Below are 21,971 nucleotides of genomic sequence, written 5' to 3'. Positions count from 1 at the left end.
ACCAAACTAAACAACTAATAACTAATTTCAGAGCTTTTTAATTTGGGTAAATTACAACGAATTCTCCTAAAATTTGATATAATTACGAATACTTTCTTATTGTTTGAAAAATTATCAATGCTCCATGATCTCAACGGCAAACAATTAGCCCATTCCGTTACTCTTTAGATTTTCATCTATTTTTTTAGCCACGATTACTTTTCATGATTAATTGGACTGGATATCTGACCTAATGACAAACTTACTTGCAAGTAAGCGAGCCCAAAATTTATCAATTTTCAGCATGTAATGAAAATATTGTTTGTGATATGTAATTTAATAAACAATTGAACTGTGATTTGTTTGAATTTTTTTGTCTAACAATAATTCAGTTATGTGATTGGAAGAAAAAAATCTTTGGACTTCAACTATTGTTTGGGTCGCGAAATAATCTTATTTGTGATTGATATGTTGTTGAGATTTTATTTTCTTTATTTGTTAGAGTACTCAACGAGCATGCCCACGAAATGCTTCCCCAACTCATTGATCAATGGGTCTTACATGTAAAGGGTCTGGCACCCGTAAGTCAAAACTCTTGGCTAAGTCTTGGAATTTTTGATACTATAATGCTTTGCAACCAAGAAATATAAACTGGCCTACCATCCACAATAGAAAAAGGCCTACTTGTGGAGGAACAGAGACGTAAGACTAAGTCCAGAAAAGGATATTGTAAATTTTATTGCACGAATATGTAGTTTGAATTTTTTTTTTATATTATTACTTTAATCTTATAATTAAACAAACTTAAATTGCTATTGTTTTTTTCAATTCTTGACTTGTTGACTTTTTAACACACATAATTTAGAAAATATGACGATTATTGATTTTCTCTACTTTTTTCAAGAGGTCTTATAAGCTTTTTAAAATATTTTGTAAAATATTTTAAGAGTTTATAAAATATTGAAAAGTATTTAGTTATTTTTTTAAAAATAATTTATAAGATTCAAAACAATTTATAAACTCATTTAAATAAAACTAAAGAGTTGCTAATTTATTTTTAAAAAAATTAACAAAATATTTATATTTTAACCATATTAGTTACAAATTATCATTATTAATATCTTTTAAATTTTATAATATTATTTTATCTAACACTTTAAAAATTTTAAAATAAGATTTAATATTTTATAAACTCATAAAATTTATAAAATATTTTAAATAAACGTACCAAATACCCTCAATGTAGTATGTACAAAAAGTTGGTGGTTATCTTCTGCGCTAATATAAAAAAAAAGCTTTTTCACTCATAAAAGTCGATTGACGATACTACTAGACCATCTTTTTTGTTGCATCGATAATAGTCTCGAGTTAGTTTTATTTTCTATATTTTATTTTGTGAAATGTGATGTGTTAATTTATTTTTATTTGTAATATATTTTAAATTATAAAAATTATTTGTTATATACATGCAAGAATGACGCAAGCTAGTGTTAGAAAATGAAAAAGAAACCCCCAAATTTGACCATAAAAGAGAAAAAAGAAAGTTTTGAGGGCCAAAAACGAATATTACCAGTTTCCCGCGGTTGTTGGTTGACATTTTCATCATAATTAAATTGCAATGCGAACCTTCAACTCTTCTGAAATTGTAATTGAGTGTTGGACTAATACCACGCGCTCAATTACGTCAAAACCAATGCCAAATGAGCACGCGAGGCGTATAATATAAACCCATCCCTGTTTCGGAAAACAAGCCGGGAATAATAAACCGACGATAGCTCCGCGTTTAAGTGAGAGAGATAGGGGGAAGAAAAAGCTGAGTCGTTGTTTGATTTCTGGATCACTGCCCGAAACCCTAACTTCTTTGTCTGGTGGAACAGCTTCTGCTGCTGTAGTCTCTAATTTAGTTCATTCATTTTGAGTCGTTACTTTGTGATTGAGCTCTTCGGCGAGCCTGTCTGCGCCTGTTAATTTATGTGTAAGTTTATGCTCTTCCTTTTTCTTGTTGTAATTTTCTAATCTATTGACTATGTGAATGCAAAGGACTTTGGTGGATAGTTTTGGCTGTTTAATTGGATCAGTCGTTGAGTAGTCACCATTTGCTATGAGTTTACTTGGCCATCTGCTAAGAGTTTACTGACAATTTGCTAATTCTGCTGAGGCTTGCTCAGTGAAGGTGATTCCAGGGGTAAATTTGATGTTTAATCGGGTTTTGTTGTATTTGGTTTTGCATGGAATTCCTTTGTTTATCTTCTCTTTTTTGTTCTTTTATTGATGTTTCTGTCTTTTCCCCCTAAGTTCACTTCATTGTGAGATTTCTCCATCATGGTGGCAATATATTGTTTACATTGTCTAATGTTAAACTATGCTGACTTATTCGTGGATGTGGTGGAGATGAGCTAGTATTAGCATTTTGGCTGATGCTCATGCTGAAACTTTCATGCATATTCTGTTTAGTAGTTTGGTGGATGTGAGTCTTGCATCAACTAATTGAGTTTTGTTTTGAATGGTTAATTTAATAATGACACGTGGTCAACTAATGCAGCAAATACGTGATATCATTCTATCCTCTAGAAAATATGTTTTAACCTGAGTGCATATTTGGAAAATGTTATAAATTGAGGGTCTTCAAAGATCTCGACATTTCCACACTTGATTAATAGGTTTATTGTTGATGGAATATCATTTCATTAGCTTTGATTGCAGGTGCCTGTGCAAACCTTGTACAAGCTGCAATTAAGCAAGACTCTATGCTTAAGTTATCTAGTCAGTTACTTTATTTAATATGTTAGTTCATGTGACTGGAAAATTAAATTCGTAAGGAGATATCTTTGATATTGTCTTTCACTTTATTTGGTGGTTATGCTATGGCGAAAAAGAATCAAACATTTCTGGCTATCCCCATCCTCATTGTTCGACATATTTGATTTCTTGGAGATCTTGTTCCTTATTTGCGGCTCCTGCATTTCCAACTATTGAGTGTTTGACAATTATCAAGTGATTGGAGATAAAGGAAATGTTGATACCCCAAAAATTATTTTCAATCATTTTAATATTACAGAGCGTGTTGTTGTCCTATCTTCATCCCATCTCCGTGTCAACTAGCATGATCGATATCTCTTTTCTCCACCATCCCCTCCCTGCTGCCTGTCATAGAACCTTTTCTATGGCCGCACTTATTTTTACGGCATTCATCCCTGCAATTATGATTTATTGCCACCCTAATTCTCTAAAGCCAGCTCCCACCCGCACCATGCCTAGTTCTCTAACCTAGCACAATTTCCACCAAATCAATTCCTCATTATCTCCCCCCACGTTCCCAACCGAACTTCATCTATGAATGCATCAGTTTTCAAAATAGTCGATGTTTACATCAATGTGCTTGGAGTACTCTAGTTCTGCTTAAGGTTGCCTCTTGCTTCTTCATCTTTTCTAATATGTTGATTCAGGAAACTCCTAGAGGACAAAGTATGAGTGAACAACAATAATTAATTTTTCAAGTGTGGCAGATTATGAGAAAATGTATATTAATTGAGAATTTGCTGGTACGCTATCTGGGGCTTTGAATCTCAAGAAAAAAATCTGCAAAGAGGGAAAGATTTAATACCATTACTGGCAGCTGCAAAATACATGTCAGCTGCTTATTTATAGGTCATAAATCTCCTGCTCTCTGCAATAGCCACTTGTCGATTTTAGCACTTGGCCTGTTCCAATTTTATTTGCTCTGCTAGTCTTCTCCTAGTCTAGATAGTCCCTGTGCTTACACGCCAGGGTGGACCTGTGAAAATGGACTTTGACCTTTCTTAGTCTGTCTTCGAGTGTGCACCGAATACCCTTAATGACTGGCAGAAACTTAAGTAGAATATTAAGTAGAACTAATATAGAACACTGCAAAAGATATTTTAAGAACGAAAATTAGGACTTAACAAATCAAACTAAATACTGAACTAACTCTTATACCTCTCCACCTAAAATCCACAAAATATTAATTAAAAAAAATGTACCTTGGGAAATGGTAATAGACCAGAAAACGGATTCTCGGTATCAAGTTTGGTGGTTGAGAACTATCTTGTGCAAATTTTTAGTGTCATTATTATTCTATCCTCAACTTGCTTCAGCATTTAGGATGGTTTGGTCATCACATTTGGCTTTGGCTACACTGGAAGGGTGGGGCATGTGATACCCTCTTATGAAGCAAGTTAAATGAGTTTCTTGGTAAATTTCGGTTATATGGTTGTGATTTTCCATACAAATATACAATCAAATCTAGCATTCAAGTATTCCAAGGTTCATTTCCCACATCACTACATGTGTTTAGTGGCTGCTCTGTCAGGGAGGAAACTAAAGCAACATGGGAGTACGTCACATGTTCAGAATATTGGATATTTGATTTGACTTTTATTGATGCCTTCTCCTTGTTCTTTAAAATTTTCCTTGTCTGCTACTTCTATTTCCATAACTTGTTTTCTGTGGAAAGATCTGTTTCTTGGTTAATTTGTGGAATACCTGAAAGGAATGATGTGAATTGTTCTTCCATGCAATATGAGCAACAACTGTTCTGTAGCTTTTGAAATTACTATCTGCTAAACAATTATCTCTTCTGCTTGCCCAACTTTTCTCTGCCTTTTAAAATCACAATCTGTTAACAAATTATCTCTTATGGTTGCATCCTTTTACTGAGACTATTTATTCATTTTGATGTACCAGGGAATGGAGATATCATTGCTAAAATCGCTTCTCAACAGCATCACTAGTTTTCTCCAATTGTCTTCTTTTGAAGGCATAAAAAGTGAACCGCTGCAGAAATATTACCAAAAGATTGAACAAATATTGAGGTTGTTAAAGCCAATACTTGATGCTATTGTTGGTGCTGAAATTGCCTCAGATGAAATGCTTCAAAGAGGATTTGCAGGACTCCTCCAATCGGTGGTTGAGTTAAGAGAGATATGTGAAACCTGGCAACCATTGATGAGTAAAATTTACTTGGTACGCGATAAGATCTTTGATTTTAGTTGTAATTTGTATCCTCCTCCTCTATCCAATTAAAAGTGAAAGGTTGAAAAAGAAAGGAGTTGGAGGCTGAATGAGAGCGATGTTTCCTTTTATGGTGTTTCCGTTGTTAAAAGATTAAATTTATTACGTGCTTCGAGCTTCTTTCACCATAGCAAATGAACTTTGTTTTGGCTAATCTTTGTTTGGTATACAGGTTTTACAAGTTGAATCACTTGTGTCAAAGACTAGAACTCATGGTTTCGAAATTCTCGAGTTGCTGAAATCTTCTGACCATTCCTTACCTGCTGAGCTCAGTGCAGCATCTCTTGAGGTAATGGACAATGGCTAATTATTCTTTTCCTTCGTTGTTTCTTTGTGTAGAAGGATATCAATTCTTTGTGTAGAAGGATATCAATAAGGCACATATAATTGAAAGATGCGGTACTCATTTTTACTATTGTTTTACTCTTTGCGTGTGATATTGCGGCTTCCAGCACTGTGTACAGAAAATCAAGCGTGTAGAATCTGAACAAATGTCAGTTATAATCGGGAAAGCTATCAAGGATCATGCGGAGGGCTGTGGAGCGACCTTGGACAGCTTCTCAGAAGTTGCTGATAGCTTGGCCTTAAAGTCAAATCAGGAACTTCTGATTGAGGCTGTGGCTCTTGATAAATTGAAGGAAAATGCTGAACAAGCTGACAAGATAGCTGAAGTTGAATATATAGATCAAATGATTACCCTGGTCACCCACATGCATGACCTCCTTGTTATGATGAAACAGTCCGATACCTGTAATCCTGTTCCAATACCTGCTGATTTTTGTTGCCCTCTTTCACTTGAGCTCATGGCTGATCCTGTTATTGTTGCATCTGGACAAACGTACGAGCGGGCTTTTATACGGAAGTGGTTAGATCTTGGGCTCACTGTCTGCCCAAAGACACGACAAACTCTAGCCCACACAAATCTTATTCCTAATTACACCGTCAAGGCACTCATTGCAAATTGGTGTGAATCAAACAATGTGAAGCTCCCTGATCCCACAATATCTATCAACTTGAACCAGCCTTCTTCACTACTTTCAAATGCTGGGTCTGTTGGAGTCAGGAGGGTTAATAATTCTGACGCACCAGATAGGCCTTTAGCTTCTCAAGTAAATAGTTCAATCCCATCTATTGCAATCCAAAGGGACAGAATATCATCCCATCCTCGTTCATTGTCTGAAGATTCTCTGACTGACGCTGCTGTAAATGGAACTGGGTTTGACGCAGAAAGGGTGTCCCTGGGAAGTTCTGGAGACATGTCAGACCACTCAGGAGAGAGAAGTTTGAATTCAGGTGGTACATTCTTGATGTCACCATCTAGAAATGGTGGAGCTGGGGCTGATGAAATGTCATCACAGGTGCATAACCGAACCAATTCAGCCTCCAGCACTCTTTCTAATTCTAATATATCACAAGGAACGGCCGCTGATGGCAGTGAAGTGGCGTCACATGCTTCTGCATATGGTAGTGAAGCTTCTGGAGAGCTCGCTGCAGAGCGCGAACCTGCTGCAAACTTAAGTGCTCCACAGAGAGAACCTGATTTCCTGTCTAGACTGGAGACAAGATCTCGTGGCCAAGCAATTTGGCGCAGGCCATCAGAAAGACTTATTCCAAGAATAGTCTCTTCTTCCACTGTTGAAATGAGGGCCGATCTTTTAGAAGTTGAAATTCAAGTCAAAAGGCTGGTTGAGGATCTAAAGAGTGGCTCCCTTGATTCACAGAGAAACGCCACAGCGGAAATCCGCTTACTGGCTAAGCATAACAGTGACAATCGGATAGCAATTGCAAATTGTGGGGCCATCAGCTTGTTGGTTAATCTACTCCGTTCAAAAGACTTGACTGTACAAGAAAATGCTGTTACTGCTCTTCTCAACCTATCAATAAATGATAACAACAAGTCTGCCATTGCAAATGCTAATGCAATTGAACCACTGATTCATGTCCTTGAAACTGGGAGTCCTGAAGCTAAGGAGAACTCTGCTGCTACTCTCTTTAGCCTCTCTGTGATCGAAGATCTCAAAATCAAGATTGGAAGGTCAGGTGCAATCAAGCCCTTGGTCGATTTGCTAGGAAATGGAACTCCAAGAGGCAAGAGAGATGCATCCACTGCTCTATTTAACTTGTCAATCCATCATGAAAATAAACCCCGAATCGTACAAGCAGGTGCTGTCAAATATCTTGTAGAGCTGATGGACCCTGCATTTGGGATGGTCGATAAGGCTGTGGCAGTAATATCAAATCTTGCCACTATCCAGGAGGGACGAGCGGCAATTGGTCAGGAAGGAGGAATCCCTTTTCTGGTTGAAGTTGTCGAGCTGGGCTCAGCAAGAGGTAAGGAGAATGCAGCTGCTGCTCTGCTGCACCTATGCGTTAATAGCAATAGATTTTGCCATATGGTTCTCCAGGAAGGTGCCATTCCCCCATTGGCTGCACTGTCACAGACTGGGACACCAAGAGCCAGAGAAAAAGTAAAGTTGCGATTACTTCATGCCATCTCCCTTATTCATTTACTTATCTATTCTAAAGCAAGTATTTATTCTATTGCTGCTCTTGTAGGCTCAGCAACTTCTGAGCTTCTTCAGAAACCAACGCCATGGCAACGCCGCCAGGGGCTGAGTTTGTCAATGAACTTCCAGGTGCAGTTGCATATATTGGTACTGAAAAGCTTTATTCCAGAGTGTAAATTCTATGGTGGAAGGTACTGATTCCAGATTCGTGATCTTGGCTTCTTTTCTCTCCTTCTACCGAAAGAAAAAAAAAAAACCCATCCCGTTTCTCGTTCTTTAACTGTACTGAAAAATGAAATGTAATATGCATTTGTGAAAATTTGGCTCTGAGTCTCTCAATTAACCTTGTATTTATTTGTATAAAAAAGTAATACATATAAGTTTCGTTGTAGACTCTCATAAAGCGACTTGGAGACTGTTAATTATATGCGACATTTTTCCAGTTCTACTCAAATTGTTTGCATTATCTTTGTGTTTGGATTTCTGCCTTTTCAGCCCTAATATTTGCATTGGAGCAGCCTGTTACCCTCTTACCACATCAAAACATGCAAATGTCAACATCAAGAGAACTATATATGTTCATTTTTTAACAAAAAAAGAAAAATAAAAATTGGGCCCCAACTCTCCTTGACTTGAACTCGTAACATGGACAATTTGCCACCTGATTGTCCCTAAAGAACTACATGTTTTGATTTCATTAAATCCTTGGTTATAGGCCATTGATTCTTATCCAAAGTTACAAGAAAGGAAAAAAAAGGAGGAAAAATAGGGAATAATCTAGTACTCCAGTCTAATAAATATATCTATGCGTGAGTCAAAATTTACAACAATTTTTAATATTAGCCAAAAAAAATTATTGAAAATCTATATTTATTTCTGTTGACTTATTATTAATTTATTACAAGTCAAATAAATTTTGTATGATAGAACTATTCTTATACATCTTCACACATTAATATATGTGAGTAAGTATATTTTCATTCTTATAGCGGTAGTTTAGTCATAAAATATTTGTTTAATCTATAATAAATCAGTAATAAGTTGATTAGTACTAAAGATGAATTTTCATTCAACTATTTTGCTAATATGAAAATTTTCATGAATTTTGATTGATTGAGGGATTCATTTATTAGATATAAATAAATATAAATGAAACTATATGTAGTTTTCCATAACATATAAAATTTATATATAATTAGATCAAATTTTAAAAGGGAGGGTCTAATTATCACCCAATTAAAAATATTAGTATTAGCCCCAGTTGCACCCTAATTTCCAAGAAAATGAAGGAAATACACCTCAGAATTGTGGTTGATGCTATGAGGAAATGGCCCCAATCCCATACCCATAACAAAGTACAATATTCAGCTCTTTATTTCAAATACAATTCAATACCTTATTCATTCCCACACACGAAATAAAGGAATAATAAAAGTACAAACTCCATTTATCACTTTTATTGTAATAATAAATTATACTCAAAGAAGTCCGTATCTATTCTTTCCTTACTCCACCCTCTTTATTTTTCACATAAAGCATTAAACTTTTCCTCTTTATAAGCAATCACCAATAATTTTAATTTTATAATTCTAAATCAATTGAAAAAAAAAATTCTTTCCCTCTAAAGACATTTTATTATATTCCCTTGATTTTTGATTCCGATCTCTCATACTTTCATAAAATCTTTGTGCCTAATTTTATGTTTTTTAATTCTAACACTAAACAGACAATCTCTCTCTCCTTCTTGTTCTAGACACAAAGGAATAGACCATGTGCTATGTCCATTATCAACTTGTCCCAACAAACAAATTTAAATTTATAACTTTCAACGATAATAATCAAACCTGGAAAAAGTCTTCTTGTTACACAAATACACTGCACATGGCATCTCACCTCTCTCTCTCTCTCTCTCTCTCTTATTTTCTAATGATAATATAGTAGTATATTTAATTTTTCAAAGGCCCTTATTACCAATCCTCTGATTTTTCCATTTCTTGATTTGTTTTTGTATTCTTCAACCACTACAATATCTAACTCCACCCACCACCTATCTGTAATCTAGCACCACTCAATAAGCTACAATTTGATTTTGATTTACCCCATTTATGTAGCATGTATGTAACTGTGCATGTGTAATAAATTTGGCTTTGCAAGTTTATATTTAATGGAGAAGACAAAGGGAATCCCAACAGAAAACCAAACTACAAGCCAAGAGACTTATCATCTTCCTTCCTCTCTCTCTCTCTCTCTACGTTATGGTGAGAGAAACTGAAGTCTTTTGAAAGTCCAAGAGATCAGGACGCAGCCCTTTTGGTGTGAGTTCTTCTTTTTGGGGGAGCTAAAATATGGTCGGAATTTTCTCAAGATTTTCGGTCAGGGGTAGTCATCGTCGGACTCAGAGTGCCCTCGTGAGTACTATCTCTGCTTCTGTATGTGTGTGTTCTGTGCTTATAACTTTGTTCTTTTGAGATAGATTTCTGAGTTCTTATGTATGTTCTAATAGTGATTTAAATGTTTATATGTGTGTTCTGATGAATCTATTGATTTGGGTCTTTCCAGGTTGGGCTTGTTGTTGTTTTATGTTTCTTGCAGTTGTGTTGGAAAGTTGGGATTTTTCGAATTGTACTGGGCTGTTGTTTGACTTAAATTGAAGTGTTCCTCGGATCTCTGATTCAAGATTTAAGTTGAAGCTCTTATAGCTTGTGGGATTCTTGGTTCTTGCATACTCAACTGTTTATCATGTTAAAGTTGGGGTTTTTGGGATTTGTACTGGGCTGTTTGTTCTTGCAATTCTAACTGGCTTCTCCAGCTTATTCCACGAGTTGTTAAGTAGTTTTTAATCAAGTGATTGTTAGCATCCCACATGATGTCTTCTTATTTTGCTCTCTCTTTGATGATGTCCTTTTGCACTTGATTGTGCTGTTAGGTTCTGACTATATCTATGTATTGATTGTCAGACATGACATCATATGGGACGCAAAATTGACGTGTATACACGACATTAATATTGATCTAATGATGGCTTGATTGTGTGATTGTTCCATTGGACCCCTTTTCACCATTTAAGGATATATCTCACGATTGATTCGATTAATGACTTCTGGAGATTCTGTCCTGATGCTGAACTTGATACTCAACTTGCTTATGTGCTTATGGTGTATTCTCTTGGCGTACAGGATGAGAGGGAAGTACTGCCTCCTAGCACAGAGGCAACTGCCACAGCAGGTTTAACTGCAACTGCATCTAATGCCACCCATGGAATCGAAATTGCTGTCGAGTTTAAGCCGGTTGAACGCCCGACTGAGCCTCTTGACAATGATCAACCAATCCAATGTCCATTACCAGAGCCTTCAATTCTCAATGTAAGTTTTAATATCTACAACGAGAACTGTAAACCAAAGAATCCCATTTTCAGCTCTAAAAGCTTGTTCATTTTTGGTTGCTGATTCTTCTGTGAGGTTTCTTGCTTCACTACATTTAGGTTTTATAGTTTTGGTGTGTGCTCCATCTCTCTTTTCTGCTTTATACTTATTCTTGCAACTCTGTATACAGAGGTCTCGTTTCTGGATGTTTGGGTCTTGAATACTTCTTGTTCTTGTGATTCATAGCCTAATTGTAATCAGCACATCCTAGGTTCTGTCTTTTTGTTGTAGTTCGATGATTACAAGCTATTACTTTAAAAACGAATAATACTTCAATTCTGGACGCATTCTTCTTCAGTTGTGGTTGAAAGAAGAGCAACAAAAATTGTTTATTATTGTATAGTAATTGTTGTTATGAAAATCCAATAAGAGTCGCTTCTGCTGTAAATTAGGTATCTCCATTGCGATATCAAGAACTAGGGTGATGGAGGAGGTGTATATATATATATATATATTGATGGACACCATGTTTATCCTTTTTGCTTCAGTGCTTTCACTGTATGACAAACAATTCTTTGATTTTTTGTTAATCAAGTCATACAAATTAATATATTGTTCCAGAATATGGAGTCATACATTAGTCCCTGTCCGGTCGCTGTCTATGGTCTTGTTTTAAATCATAAGTTAGGTATTTGTTTGTTGATCCTGCCAACCTATCACCATCTTGCTGACATGAGAGACTATAAAGGGAGAGTGAAAAGGGCACCATGTTTATCCTTTTTGCTCCATTGCCTTCTGTATAACTATTCTATGATCTTGTTAACTTAATTGAGTCATATATCATAATTTGTTGTAGAACATGTCGTTCTTTGATGTTGAATTCCTCCTCCGGTTGTTGCTGGCATGAACTTCCCTCAGACGATGCATGAAACTCGATTGAAGATGCTGTCTATTTCAGTATCTAATTTTCATTTCTTGGATCCTCAGGATGGAAGAATATGGAAGGAGAGAGTGTCATCAGGCGTGCAAAGGAGGGCTGATACGCCAATCATGCAGGAGCAAACCCCAGCAGCAGAACCCGAGACTCTTGGAAGAAAACCTCGGCCACCTTCCAACCGAGTCATTCTGCCATCAATTAGCGCCCCGGAACACAACATCCTGAAACTACTCGATGAGTGCAATGCATCTGGAATATAAACTTACAATAAAAATCACACTTTTCGAATTTCTTTTTTGCGTTATAGCTGTATAAAGGCACGACAATGTTCAATTTACCCCTTTGTAGCCTCGTTTCGTTCTTATATTGTAATGAGTTCCACAAATTCATGTATTTGTGAATGAGAAATTTCGTTACCACACACTTGCATATTTCCAGAGGTTTTGTTTGTTTGTTTGTTTGATTCGACCAGTTTTGGTATTCTATACTAGATTCATGTTTCATGCGTATTCTCCAAGTCTGTAGATTATTCCCTACAGTACACCTGAATTTGGTGTGGGGTTGGTAGAATTAATGGGGGAAAAGAGTAGCTTTTCTTTGCTTAGAAGTGATGTAGAAATAATTCTCGCATTATGTGGAGTGATTGTTTTGTTTTCTTGCAGTTTAGATTGATTCGCTTTGTGGGTAGGGAATAAATCAAGCAAACTCGAGTTTTCAATAAATTATCCGAAATGTTGAACGAGGAGTAGCATTAAAAGTTTATGTAAACTTTTATTGACGTCAAATTTCTTTTTCGTATAAACCCTAATAAAGTGAGTATAGACGAAGAATTATCAAAGATGCTGAAAGTATAAATTCAAAAGTTTTTGTGAAAAAATGTAATTTCATATTTTTAAATGGGATTTAATTATAATTTTATATTTTTAAAAGGGTCTACGCTAATTTTTTTTTTTTAAATACTGTACGTCTAAAATTTCTAAAAAGGATCTTTTCTTTTGAGATTTAAGAATAGAATATTAAAATTTGTAAGCTTAATGAGGCTCTCATTTAGAGTATATATATATATATCAAAAGTTTGTATGAACAGTATCAAATAAGTGACTTATAAAAATGATACTTATAAAGAATAAAAAAATAACTTAATACTAAAATAAATTTTATTTATATAAGAAAGTAAGTTAGCTATTCTATTAGCTTTTAATTACATACTAGTGTGTTTGGCGCACCCAAATGTGTGTCCAACTAATTTAAAATATAAATAATATAATTCTTACTTTTATAAATTATATTTTTTAGTTAAATAAATATAAAATATTAAAAAAATAGAGATTGTAAGTAATTATTGGAAAGAAAGCGAGGGAGAGAAATACTTGAAAGTTGAAAAAAGAAAAAAAAAACACAAAGAAAACAGTTGAATAATTTAAAAAATAAAAAAATAACAGACCAAAAAAATTGAACACCAAAAGGTGCTCTCCAATTATAAATGCATTAATGTTAATCTGCAAAAATAATTACACAAATGAGTTCATTTTTTATACTGAAAAAATTGTAATTTTGGTACCACAATTTAGGGACCTTTGTAATATTAGTACAATAATTTATAATATAGCTTGAAAATATACTATAATAGCGACATCATTATAACTTTGTTATTCTAGTTAGAAATCTATCAGTAAGACCACACACAAAATCAAACGCCTTCACATGAGTGCACATGCGCACGCGTGCGCACCAGCGGCGGGAGTGAGGGTGGGGGGAGGTTAAAAATAAAAAGAGAAGATTATAATTTTGATACCATAATTTAGGGCCTTTTGAAAAATTGATACCACGGTTTAGGATCTCCAGTAATATTGGTATTATTATTTGAAAAATAGCTTGAAAAGGTGCTACAAAATAGTGTTGGTTTGAATTTTGGTAGTCTTTAAATTGCTAACGGTAAGAACACGTGTGTTTATGATAAAAAAAAAAAAAAAACTATAAAAACAATTTATGGTAAAGGGTATAATTATCTAATCAAAAAGATTAAAAAAAAAAAAATTTAAATCAATGTATGTTGTGCACCCATGACAGGGGGTGAGGGGTTGTTTTACCAAAATTGCATTTTTTCATTTTTTTTTTTAATATACATTTTTGTCTCCTCGCCCTTAATATTCACGTGAAGGCGCTTGATTTAATAGTCACGTGCGCTTTTCGTTAAATTTTTAACAGAAATACCAATTATAGATATTTCCTTACCATAATTTTTTTAAATTATTTTTTAAAATATGGTATCAATATTGCAAGGAATCCTAAATTTGTGGTACCAAAATTGTAATTTTATCAAAAAAATAATTATTTTAAATTAGTCAAGCTTCACTGATTTAAATTGTTATACACTTTTCTCTAAGGCACGTAATTTACATAAAATTACATTCAAGTCCACTTGAGTTGAAGGATTCTCCCACTGTACAAGTTCTTTGATGGCCTTCCCAATCTCTTTGCTCTCTTTCAATACTCCATCCATGCAGAAAACCACTGCACTCACACTCAAAATCACTTCATTCTTCATCGCCTCTTCACCATCTCTCTCCACATCAACAAGTTCATTCAAATCTTGAAGAACAGAATTCCTGCTCTTCTTGATCTCATCATCATTATCATCTGATCCTGAGGAGCATTGGATCACACAAAGCTTCCCTGATTTTCCCATTTCGAGATCAATGGAGCTTTTCCTCTTCTCATACTCCCTTTCGACCGTTGCGAGTGACTTGATCAAATTGACCTCCTCAAAGCATTTTATCCCAGAGCAAACCTCATCTCTCATCAGCTTGAGGTCAGTTTCCAGTTTATCAGCAGCCTCTTTCCAGCTTTTAGTGTCCAGCTTTTGTGATTCTTGTTCTAGGAATCTAAGTGCATGGCTCACAAAAAGCAAGAAATCCACCATTCTTGATAGTGACAACTTTAGCTTACTATAGCAAGCACTATGGAAAGGTAAGAACCAGAAATTGGGCTCCACCTCAGCTTCCTCAATGAATTTTCCAAGCTCAGTTACATGGGATTTCAGCTGTTTTAGCCTTTCTTCCAAGATGAATCTGCTGGAGGAGCCAATCGTTATCGAACTGACAGATTCGTGCAACGATTGGAGAGTCTTGGAGAGTTGGACTTTAGCCAGGACGGCAGCCCTTTTAGGCTGCAGCAGAATGTCCACCATTATGGAACAAGATAATCCAATGAAGGTCTCCACTATCCGGGCTATGGCAAAATCTTTTGGTGTGCCGAAATTCTTCCTGCCCAAGATCAGCACCGCACCTATCACTGCAGAAATCCCACCAGCCTGACCATACATTCTGCTCTGCCTCAGGAAGCTACTGAAAATGAACCATGGAAGGAGTGAAATGAACCTTATTTTCACATATTTCTCGAAGATGAAGCAGCCTATTACTCCATACACAGTTCCAAGAACTGTCCCCTGGGCCTTAATATTTGCAACTTTGAAAGTTGCCTCTCTTGCTGATGCAAGGCTTATAGCAACTGGAAGCCCCGACCAGAACCCGTTTTCCTTGCTATATATCAATCCAAACAGGATGGCGAATCCCAAGGAAAGCGAGCATCTGAGAGCTGGCATTAGTCTCCTCCTGCTAATTGTAATGGGGCTGTTGCTCCATAACTTTGACAAGAACAGCCCTTTCTTTTTCTGTGAGTCATTTGCGGCTTGTTTGGCAGAATTAGCAGTGTCTGGTGAAGTAGTGGGGGCTGACGATTTGGCTTGGAGGATCAGTTTCAAACAGAATATGAAGAACATAGAAGGTAGATCTTTCCAGCTTATTAACGGGGTGGTGTTAGTTTGAAGTGTTTGGAAGAACTTATTCTCCTTTTCTATGTCTGATTGTGGAAGAATTGAGTTTTCCAGGGCCATGCTCTTTACTTGATTCAGAATTTTTTCCTGTAGATTGGTTAAGTCATTTTTCAGCTCAGAGTTCAGTATCCCAACTGGGAATTCAGAGCAATTTTCTACAGCATTCTCCATTCCTCTCAAGATTGTCTCAAGTCCTTGCAATGTTTCTCCTGGATTCTTCTTGTAGGATTTCAGAAACTTCCCTGGAATTATCTCCCACTGCATGCTTTCCTGCTCAAAGAATTTCACTGTCAAGTTAGCATTTGTGTTCTTAATTACACACACTTAATTAGTGTAAGAATTAATGATCACTTCATGTATATATATTTCCTTACTTGTTTAGATTTAATCCTTTGGAGAAGTTTATTTCCTGTGTTGTTCAAGGACTTTGCCTGAGAGATCAATGCCTTTGGCAATGTCTTGTCTTCCGCAGAGAATGCCTTCACAAGCAGCTTTAGCCTCTCAGATGCATTCTCAATGTACAATTTGCAGTTTTCTCTCACCTAAATTTCACAAAGACAATAACTTCCAATGTAAGTCCCAGGACGAGAATCATGTCAAGATTCGGACATCGAATAGCAAATTATTGATAACTAGTTAGTTGTTTTGTCGTAATTATCAACTACAACGTTGTTTTGTGATGGTCCTGAATAGGGTTTATACATGCAAACTTCATGCAGCTTTTTCCTAACTCACACTTTGAAAACTATAAGCCTTAATGTCCATGCACGTCGTTTGATTACCTCAAGACAGGCCAGGCTCGGGTAGGGTAACAAGAGGGCCAGAACACAAGCCACCACGCCGACGGCGGTGCTCGCCGCCACATGGACTGGATGCATGATGGGCTCCGTCTTTGCACCGTTGATAAATGCTATGACATACACGATAACAATCTGGCCAAGTGCTATTCGTTTCGATATCAAGTGAGTGTTTTCAGGGAGCACCACCACGAAAGCACTGATCGCCACCACTACCGCGGTGGTGCTGTTGGTAAGCCGGGCCGGACCTATCAGCCACAGGCTGAGTATAGCCGGACAAACGCCTTGCACGGTGGCATACAACGCCAGCCAGCACCCCCGCAAAGTGTCGCCTAATGTGGCATCAGTGACTACAAGAATCACCGTCACGTATGAAAACGCTGGGAATGCAACCTGGCGGGTGATAAACTCCGGGCCGAAAAGGGTGAGGCCGCCGACTATGGTGCATGCCAGGGCGGTGCGGAAGGCGGAGGCAAGGCAGCGTCGCCAGATGGCTCTGGCCCGGTCGGATTGGATTTGTGGGGTGGTGTCCATCTTCTTGAATCCAAAACCTGGATTTGATCAGTGAGACTTAGCTAGCTAGAGATCAGCAAAAGCAAGAAAATCTTGAGATGGAAGTTGAGGTTGGAAGGGAGATGTAGGTAGGGGGTTTATGTACGAAGAGGGATGAGAGTAATTGTGATCTTTGAAGAGGACAAAGGGTCAAATTCGGATGTGGCGAAAGTTGTCGAAGAAATGGGATGATACTAATTATTATAATGCAAGAAGTTGGTTAAAGCAGAGGTTGCTTGGTTTAGACATATATATATATATAATGGGATTTCATATCAAATGTTTGACAATGGGAAATGAAAAAAGGCAGAAAGCAGACTGCATATATCGGTGCTGTGATAAGTGCGCTTATAGCTTATGTAAGCATACCATAAAGCCTTGCCATGGATTTCTTTCGTGGAGCATCTCTTTGTCCCTCTCTCTCTATATTTATCAAGATTATTGAATATCAGTGTATTAAACTTACATTATGATTAATTTACAGTAAAAAATACGTATATCAATCATATTATAAGTGAAATTTATAAAAATCAAACAGAAACAATACTTTTTGTCTTGAAAGCCGGGAGGATAAAGAAAACGTCCATCAACCCTGTGTTGAGTACCTCCATCCAGACGAGACACAAAGGCCGATGTCGTGCAAGCAATCAGTATTCTCCGAAACCCCTAATCCACGCGAGCCCAAAAAGATCGCCTTTTCATCCCAAAACTCACTTCACCGATTTGAAGTCCTGCCTCAAAAATTCAAACGATAACACCCAAACACTCCGACGCATGCACTTTACTTTCGTTTCTCTCTACGCATCTTTGTATATTAAAAAAAAAAACAACATATTAACTTGCAATTTAAATAATTTATCTCAATCAAATTTAATAATGGATAAATATTTATATATACATATGCAAAGATGAACATAGTGACATATGATCCTCATCTACCCACTTTGTCTCAGCTGACAATAAAGAAAGTTATAAAAGAAGTGTAGGAGGGTTTCGAGGGAAACTAACAGCAGCAGCAGCAGCAGCAGCTCTTCTCTGACCTTATATTGTGGGATCCCACGCCATAAAGTCCCTCAATTTCTTTATATTACGCACAACTGAATCCAAAAGCTGCCCTTCTCCCTATTTTAAATATACCAATTCCAATCTCTTCCACCTTAAAATTTTGGCTAAATCTCCTTTAAATAATAAAGGTTTTGTTCATGTAATTAAAGAATTATAAAGAGTTCATCGGTTTGATTTTTCATTGAAGCTAAAAGCAAAACTTGGGTGTGGTACAGAAGTGAAAAGTAAGAGTTGTGGGGGAACGAAATTTTAGTTCAGACTAAATTTTCAATTATATTATATGATGAGCGTACGTAATACATTTGTCATGTGATCAATATAGAGCGTAAGAATTGCCTGACTGTTTCTTGATTTTTACAAGATTTTTCGGGAAGCGGTTGTAAGTTTGTATTAATGAGTAATTTTTATTTATTTTTTAATACAGATTATACTAAATCTTGTAACTATACTTGATGTATACACAGGTGTATGATATATATTCCCATTTTCAATATATTAAAAAGAATATTTTGTATTTATATATATATATATAATACAATATTTGAGGTTAGAACGTCAAATAGGGGTGCATGTTGAGAGTATGTGGTACATCTATCCTTGAATTGGGCATACTTATTCAAACGTTAAAAATGTTGTGGATACCTTTGCTAAGTGGATAAGTCTACAAACTCCAACCATTTTCGCCCTTATTTCCTCTCTCTATATATAGATATATGTATATATATCCAATTCAATTTTTTGTCGTCAATTATTTTTTATTTTTGTTTCCATTCAATATACATATAGTATGTACATAAAAAAAATATCGTGTACTTAATTTAAATTTTTTTTATATACATAATATGTATACATCGAATAAAATAAAATTTTAGTATAGAAAATTCAATCCATTATATATATATATATATATATATATCACTTATCGTTATCAATCTATATGTCAGAAATTGACACTGCTTCCATAAATACCACCGAAACGCTTACATCATTAGAATTGTCAAGACTACCATCAATTTCACCTACAATTACATCACTTTTGACCCTAACATTAATTAACCACCCAATTTTGAGCAAAATATAAGTACAAATTTACTTTCTTATTTATTTTCCCTAGTTAGATATGAAATTGTACGTTTCTTTAATACACTGATATCTGTTATAAAAAAATTCATTTGTACTTGCTCCTTTTTTATTCAGATTTGAACAAAAAATACTGACGTTAGTGAAAAATATATAAATTTTCAATTTCATCCTTTCGTTCTACACTACCCTGTAATATTGTTATACTTAGAAGAAGATAAATATAATATTTATAAAGTCAAAAAGAATATATTGTGATAAAATATTGCTACCAATAGGTGATGGGTATCCGGAATCCAATAACAGTAGAAAGATCTTTATGAAAATTCAATACTTAAGTCAGTAATTGATTGCCTGAATCAAAGATTGGCAAAACTTAAATTAACGTAAAAATATAGTGTGTTAATTAGAGTAAAATAGTGAAATGTTGAAGTATAAGTGAAAATATGATTAGAGTGAAAAAATTGAGTAGGGAACTAGTAGCCTTGCTATTAAAGAGTGTAGAAGTGTGAATGAGAACAAGTTCTTGTTGTAGCTACATGATGGCTTCTATATATAGGTCGATTGGGAGCAGAATTCAAAAGTTACTTACAACATATAATACATCATTTGAAAGTTATATGTGTCAGCTAACTAAAAAAACGGACTGAGATTTTATCTGTTGTTGATAGGTTGCCATTGCGGATCTAGGTGGAGTTTATTAGAAATTTTTCAGTATGATGCGTCCGAAAATATTAGAATTATGTATGACGCAAAATCCCCATTGTTTGTTAGGTTATCTTGCTGTATTAGAATCGTTTTGGGCCCTGTCAGATTAATATAAGTATACAGGTTGTGAATTTAATACCTTGCCATGAACTACCAGGGTCAGGCCTGCTGTGTTGATTAGTGGGAGTCCACTTCTTTATTTTGGGCTTTAGAAAAAATGATTTATGAGGTATCAATAGCCATTGGATAGACAAAAATAGTCGTAGATAAATGAAAAAACTAGCCACTTTTTGTTTTTCTTTTGCTTTTACTTCCTATGTATATTGTGACATTAATGTCAATATTGTATCTATTTCTTGAAAATCTCATGTTCAAGTATTTCATCTAGTGTCTTCAAAAAATATATGCAACAATGGTATTCACATTTTTCCATATATAAGAAGTAAAAAATGAACAACAAAATGACAAAACTTTTTATTCATAAACAACTACTTTTTGTCCAATTACTATAATTCAGAAATAATATTTGATTGCGGTTACACCTCTTTGACTTTATATATATTACATTTACTCTCTTATAAGTATAAAAATATTATTTAAAAATATTAAATGATGGATAAAGTTAAAAATTTATATAATTTTTTAGCTGGTGTCGTCCAAGTTTTAATGAAAGAATTGTCGTATTTTTTATAAGTACCCTACCTCAGCCCCCTCCCCCTCCCCCCCCCCCCCCCCCCACCTAAAAAAGAAAAAAAGAAAGAAGAAGGAAAAAGACAAGGAATAGAAAAGAAAAAAGGGAAAAATGGTAGTGCCAAGTATTTCAACCTGTGTCACAACCCATTTTGAAGCACAAACGCGACATGAAAAAAGGTTTTGTTTGAGCATTTCATTTCAACATTGTTATTGTTCTTGTTTATATATGATGTGTGCAAATTAGGATACCCCAACACCATCACTAACCACATTCTCTTATTTCTTCTTATGGACCTGTCCCATCACTCTACCTAATTTGATGTGGATCCAACTCAATTTTATTTTTCTTAATTTTTTTTAAAAAAAAGCATTAAAAAGTATAAATTTCATTCTCTTTTTCACACACATATATATATATATTAAAATATTTTCTTAAATATACAACTGAAACGACTTTATAGTGTATACATGTAACATCGAGCATAAAACATATATACTAGATCATTATAAATGACAAAAACCAGCTAAAACAAAAAATACAATAAGATATATATATTAATAATTAATAATTATTACGGGACTAAAATTACAATTTACGGAACATTTCTTTTTCTTAATCTTTTTGGTAATGGGAGATGATGTAATGTGAGTAATTTGTTGGGAGCTCGAAAGGCCAAGAACATGAAGTGATGATGCAATTTGTAATATTCTTGCAAGGAAAGAAATATTAGGTGAGTGGAGCCATTTGAATATTCAGGATCCCAAAACGGTCAGTAGTGTGTTTTTGTGTGGGTTTAAGCAGTAGTTTGGCGTGAGAATTGCTGGGAGGCCACATCTTTATTGCTAGTGGATTCCGATTCAGAATCAAGAATCAGTGCTGCCTGAAATTGATGAAGCAGCTGTGATATGTACCTGAAAGTATATGCCATATGTGCTCAAGTTTCACCACATTGACTCAATTTGGTCATCTACATTTACTCCACAACTGAAAAGAATCGAATCAACTAAATATCTCAACAATTTTCCACCGCAAACTACCAAAATTCTGTAAAGTTAATTGTATAATTCAGTAATATTGTGATTGTTGTATAATTGATTGTTTTTTTTAAATTGTATATTGATTATATAACAAGTATAATGTGTTCATTGTGTGACTAATTTTAATTAAGAAAGGCGATCGAGGCTGGAAACATGAACCCTGAGCCGAACCCGCTTAATTTTGGATTGAATAAATGAGTTTAAGAGTGAATTTGAATTTTTTTTTAAATAAAAGCGAGCAAATTCCAAACCAAAAACCCGCCTTCAATAATATATATATATATATATATATATATATACACACTCTCTTAGGTTGATATGATTGAACCAAATGGTAAGTGACTTGCTTTGAGTCTCCTTAACTCGATTCAATTCGAGTTAGGATTT

At 35.2% G+C, this 21,971-nt stretch overlaps 3 protein-coding genes across 3 annotated transcripts; 2 read left to right on the top strand and 1 right to left on the bottom strand.

Moving 5' to 3' along the window:
* LOC105165126 (U-box domain-containing protein 4) lies at nt 1,713-7,944 on the top strand. Its single transcript, XM_011084020.2, has 5 exons — nt 1,713-1,954; nt 4,684-4,962; nt 5,183-5,299; nt 5,463-7,478; nt 7,567-7,944. The coding sequence occupies exons 2-5, from the start codon at nt 4,687-4,689 to the stop codon at nt 7,624-7,626; spliced, it is 2,469 nt and encodes an 822-aa protein (XP_011082322.1). The 5' UTR covers nt 1,713-1,954; nt 4,684-4,686; the 3' UTR covers nt 7,627-7,944.
* Nucleotides 9,396-12,265, top strand: LOC105165125. The gene is made up of 3 exons (XM_011084019.2): nt 9,396-9,925; nt 10,694-10,879; nt 11,867-12,265. The coding sequence occupies exons 1-3, from the start codon at nt 9,863-9,865 to the stop codon at nt 12,074-12,076; spliced, it is 459 nt and encodes a 152-aa protein (XP_011082321.1). The 5' UTR covers nt 9,396-9,862; the 3' UTR covers nt 12,077-12,265.
* On the bottom strand, nt 14,115-17,162 carry LOC105165136. Its single transcript, XM_011084031.2, has 3 exons — nt 16,434-17,162; nt 16,026-16,193; nt 14,115-15,921 (listed from the first exon to the last, which is right to left on the bottom strand). Exons 1-3 carry the CDS (start codon nt 16,980-16,982, stop codon nt 14,185-14,187), a joined length of 2,454 nt encoding a protein of 817 aa, XP_011082333.1. The 5' UTR covers nt 16,983-17,162; the 3' UTR covers nt 14,115-14,184.

The sequence above is a fragment of the Sesamum indicum genome, linkage group LG6, assembly GCF_000512975.1.
Source record: "Sesamum indicum cultivar Zhongzhi No. 13 linkage group LG6, S_indicum_v1.0, whole genome shotgun sequence".
NCBI lineage: Eukaryota > Viridiplantae > Streptophyta > Magnoliopsida > Lamiales > Pedaliaceae > Sesamum > Sesamum indicum.
Note: the sequence above shows the minus strand (reverse complement) of the source record. Positions and strands in the feature narration are given on the sequence as shown.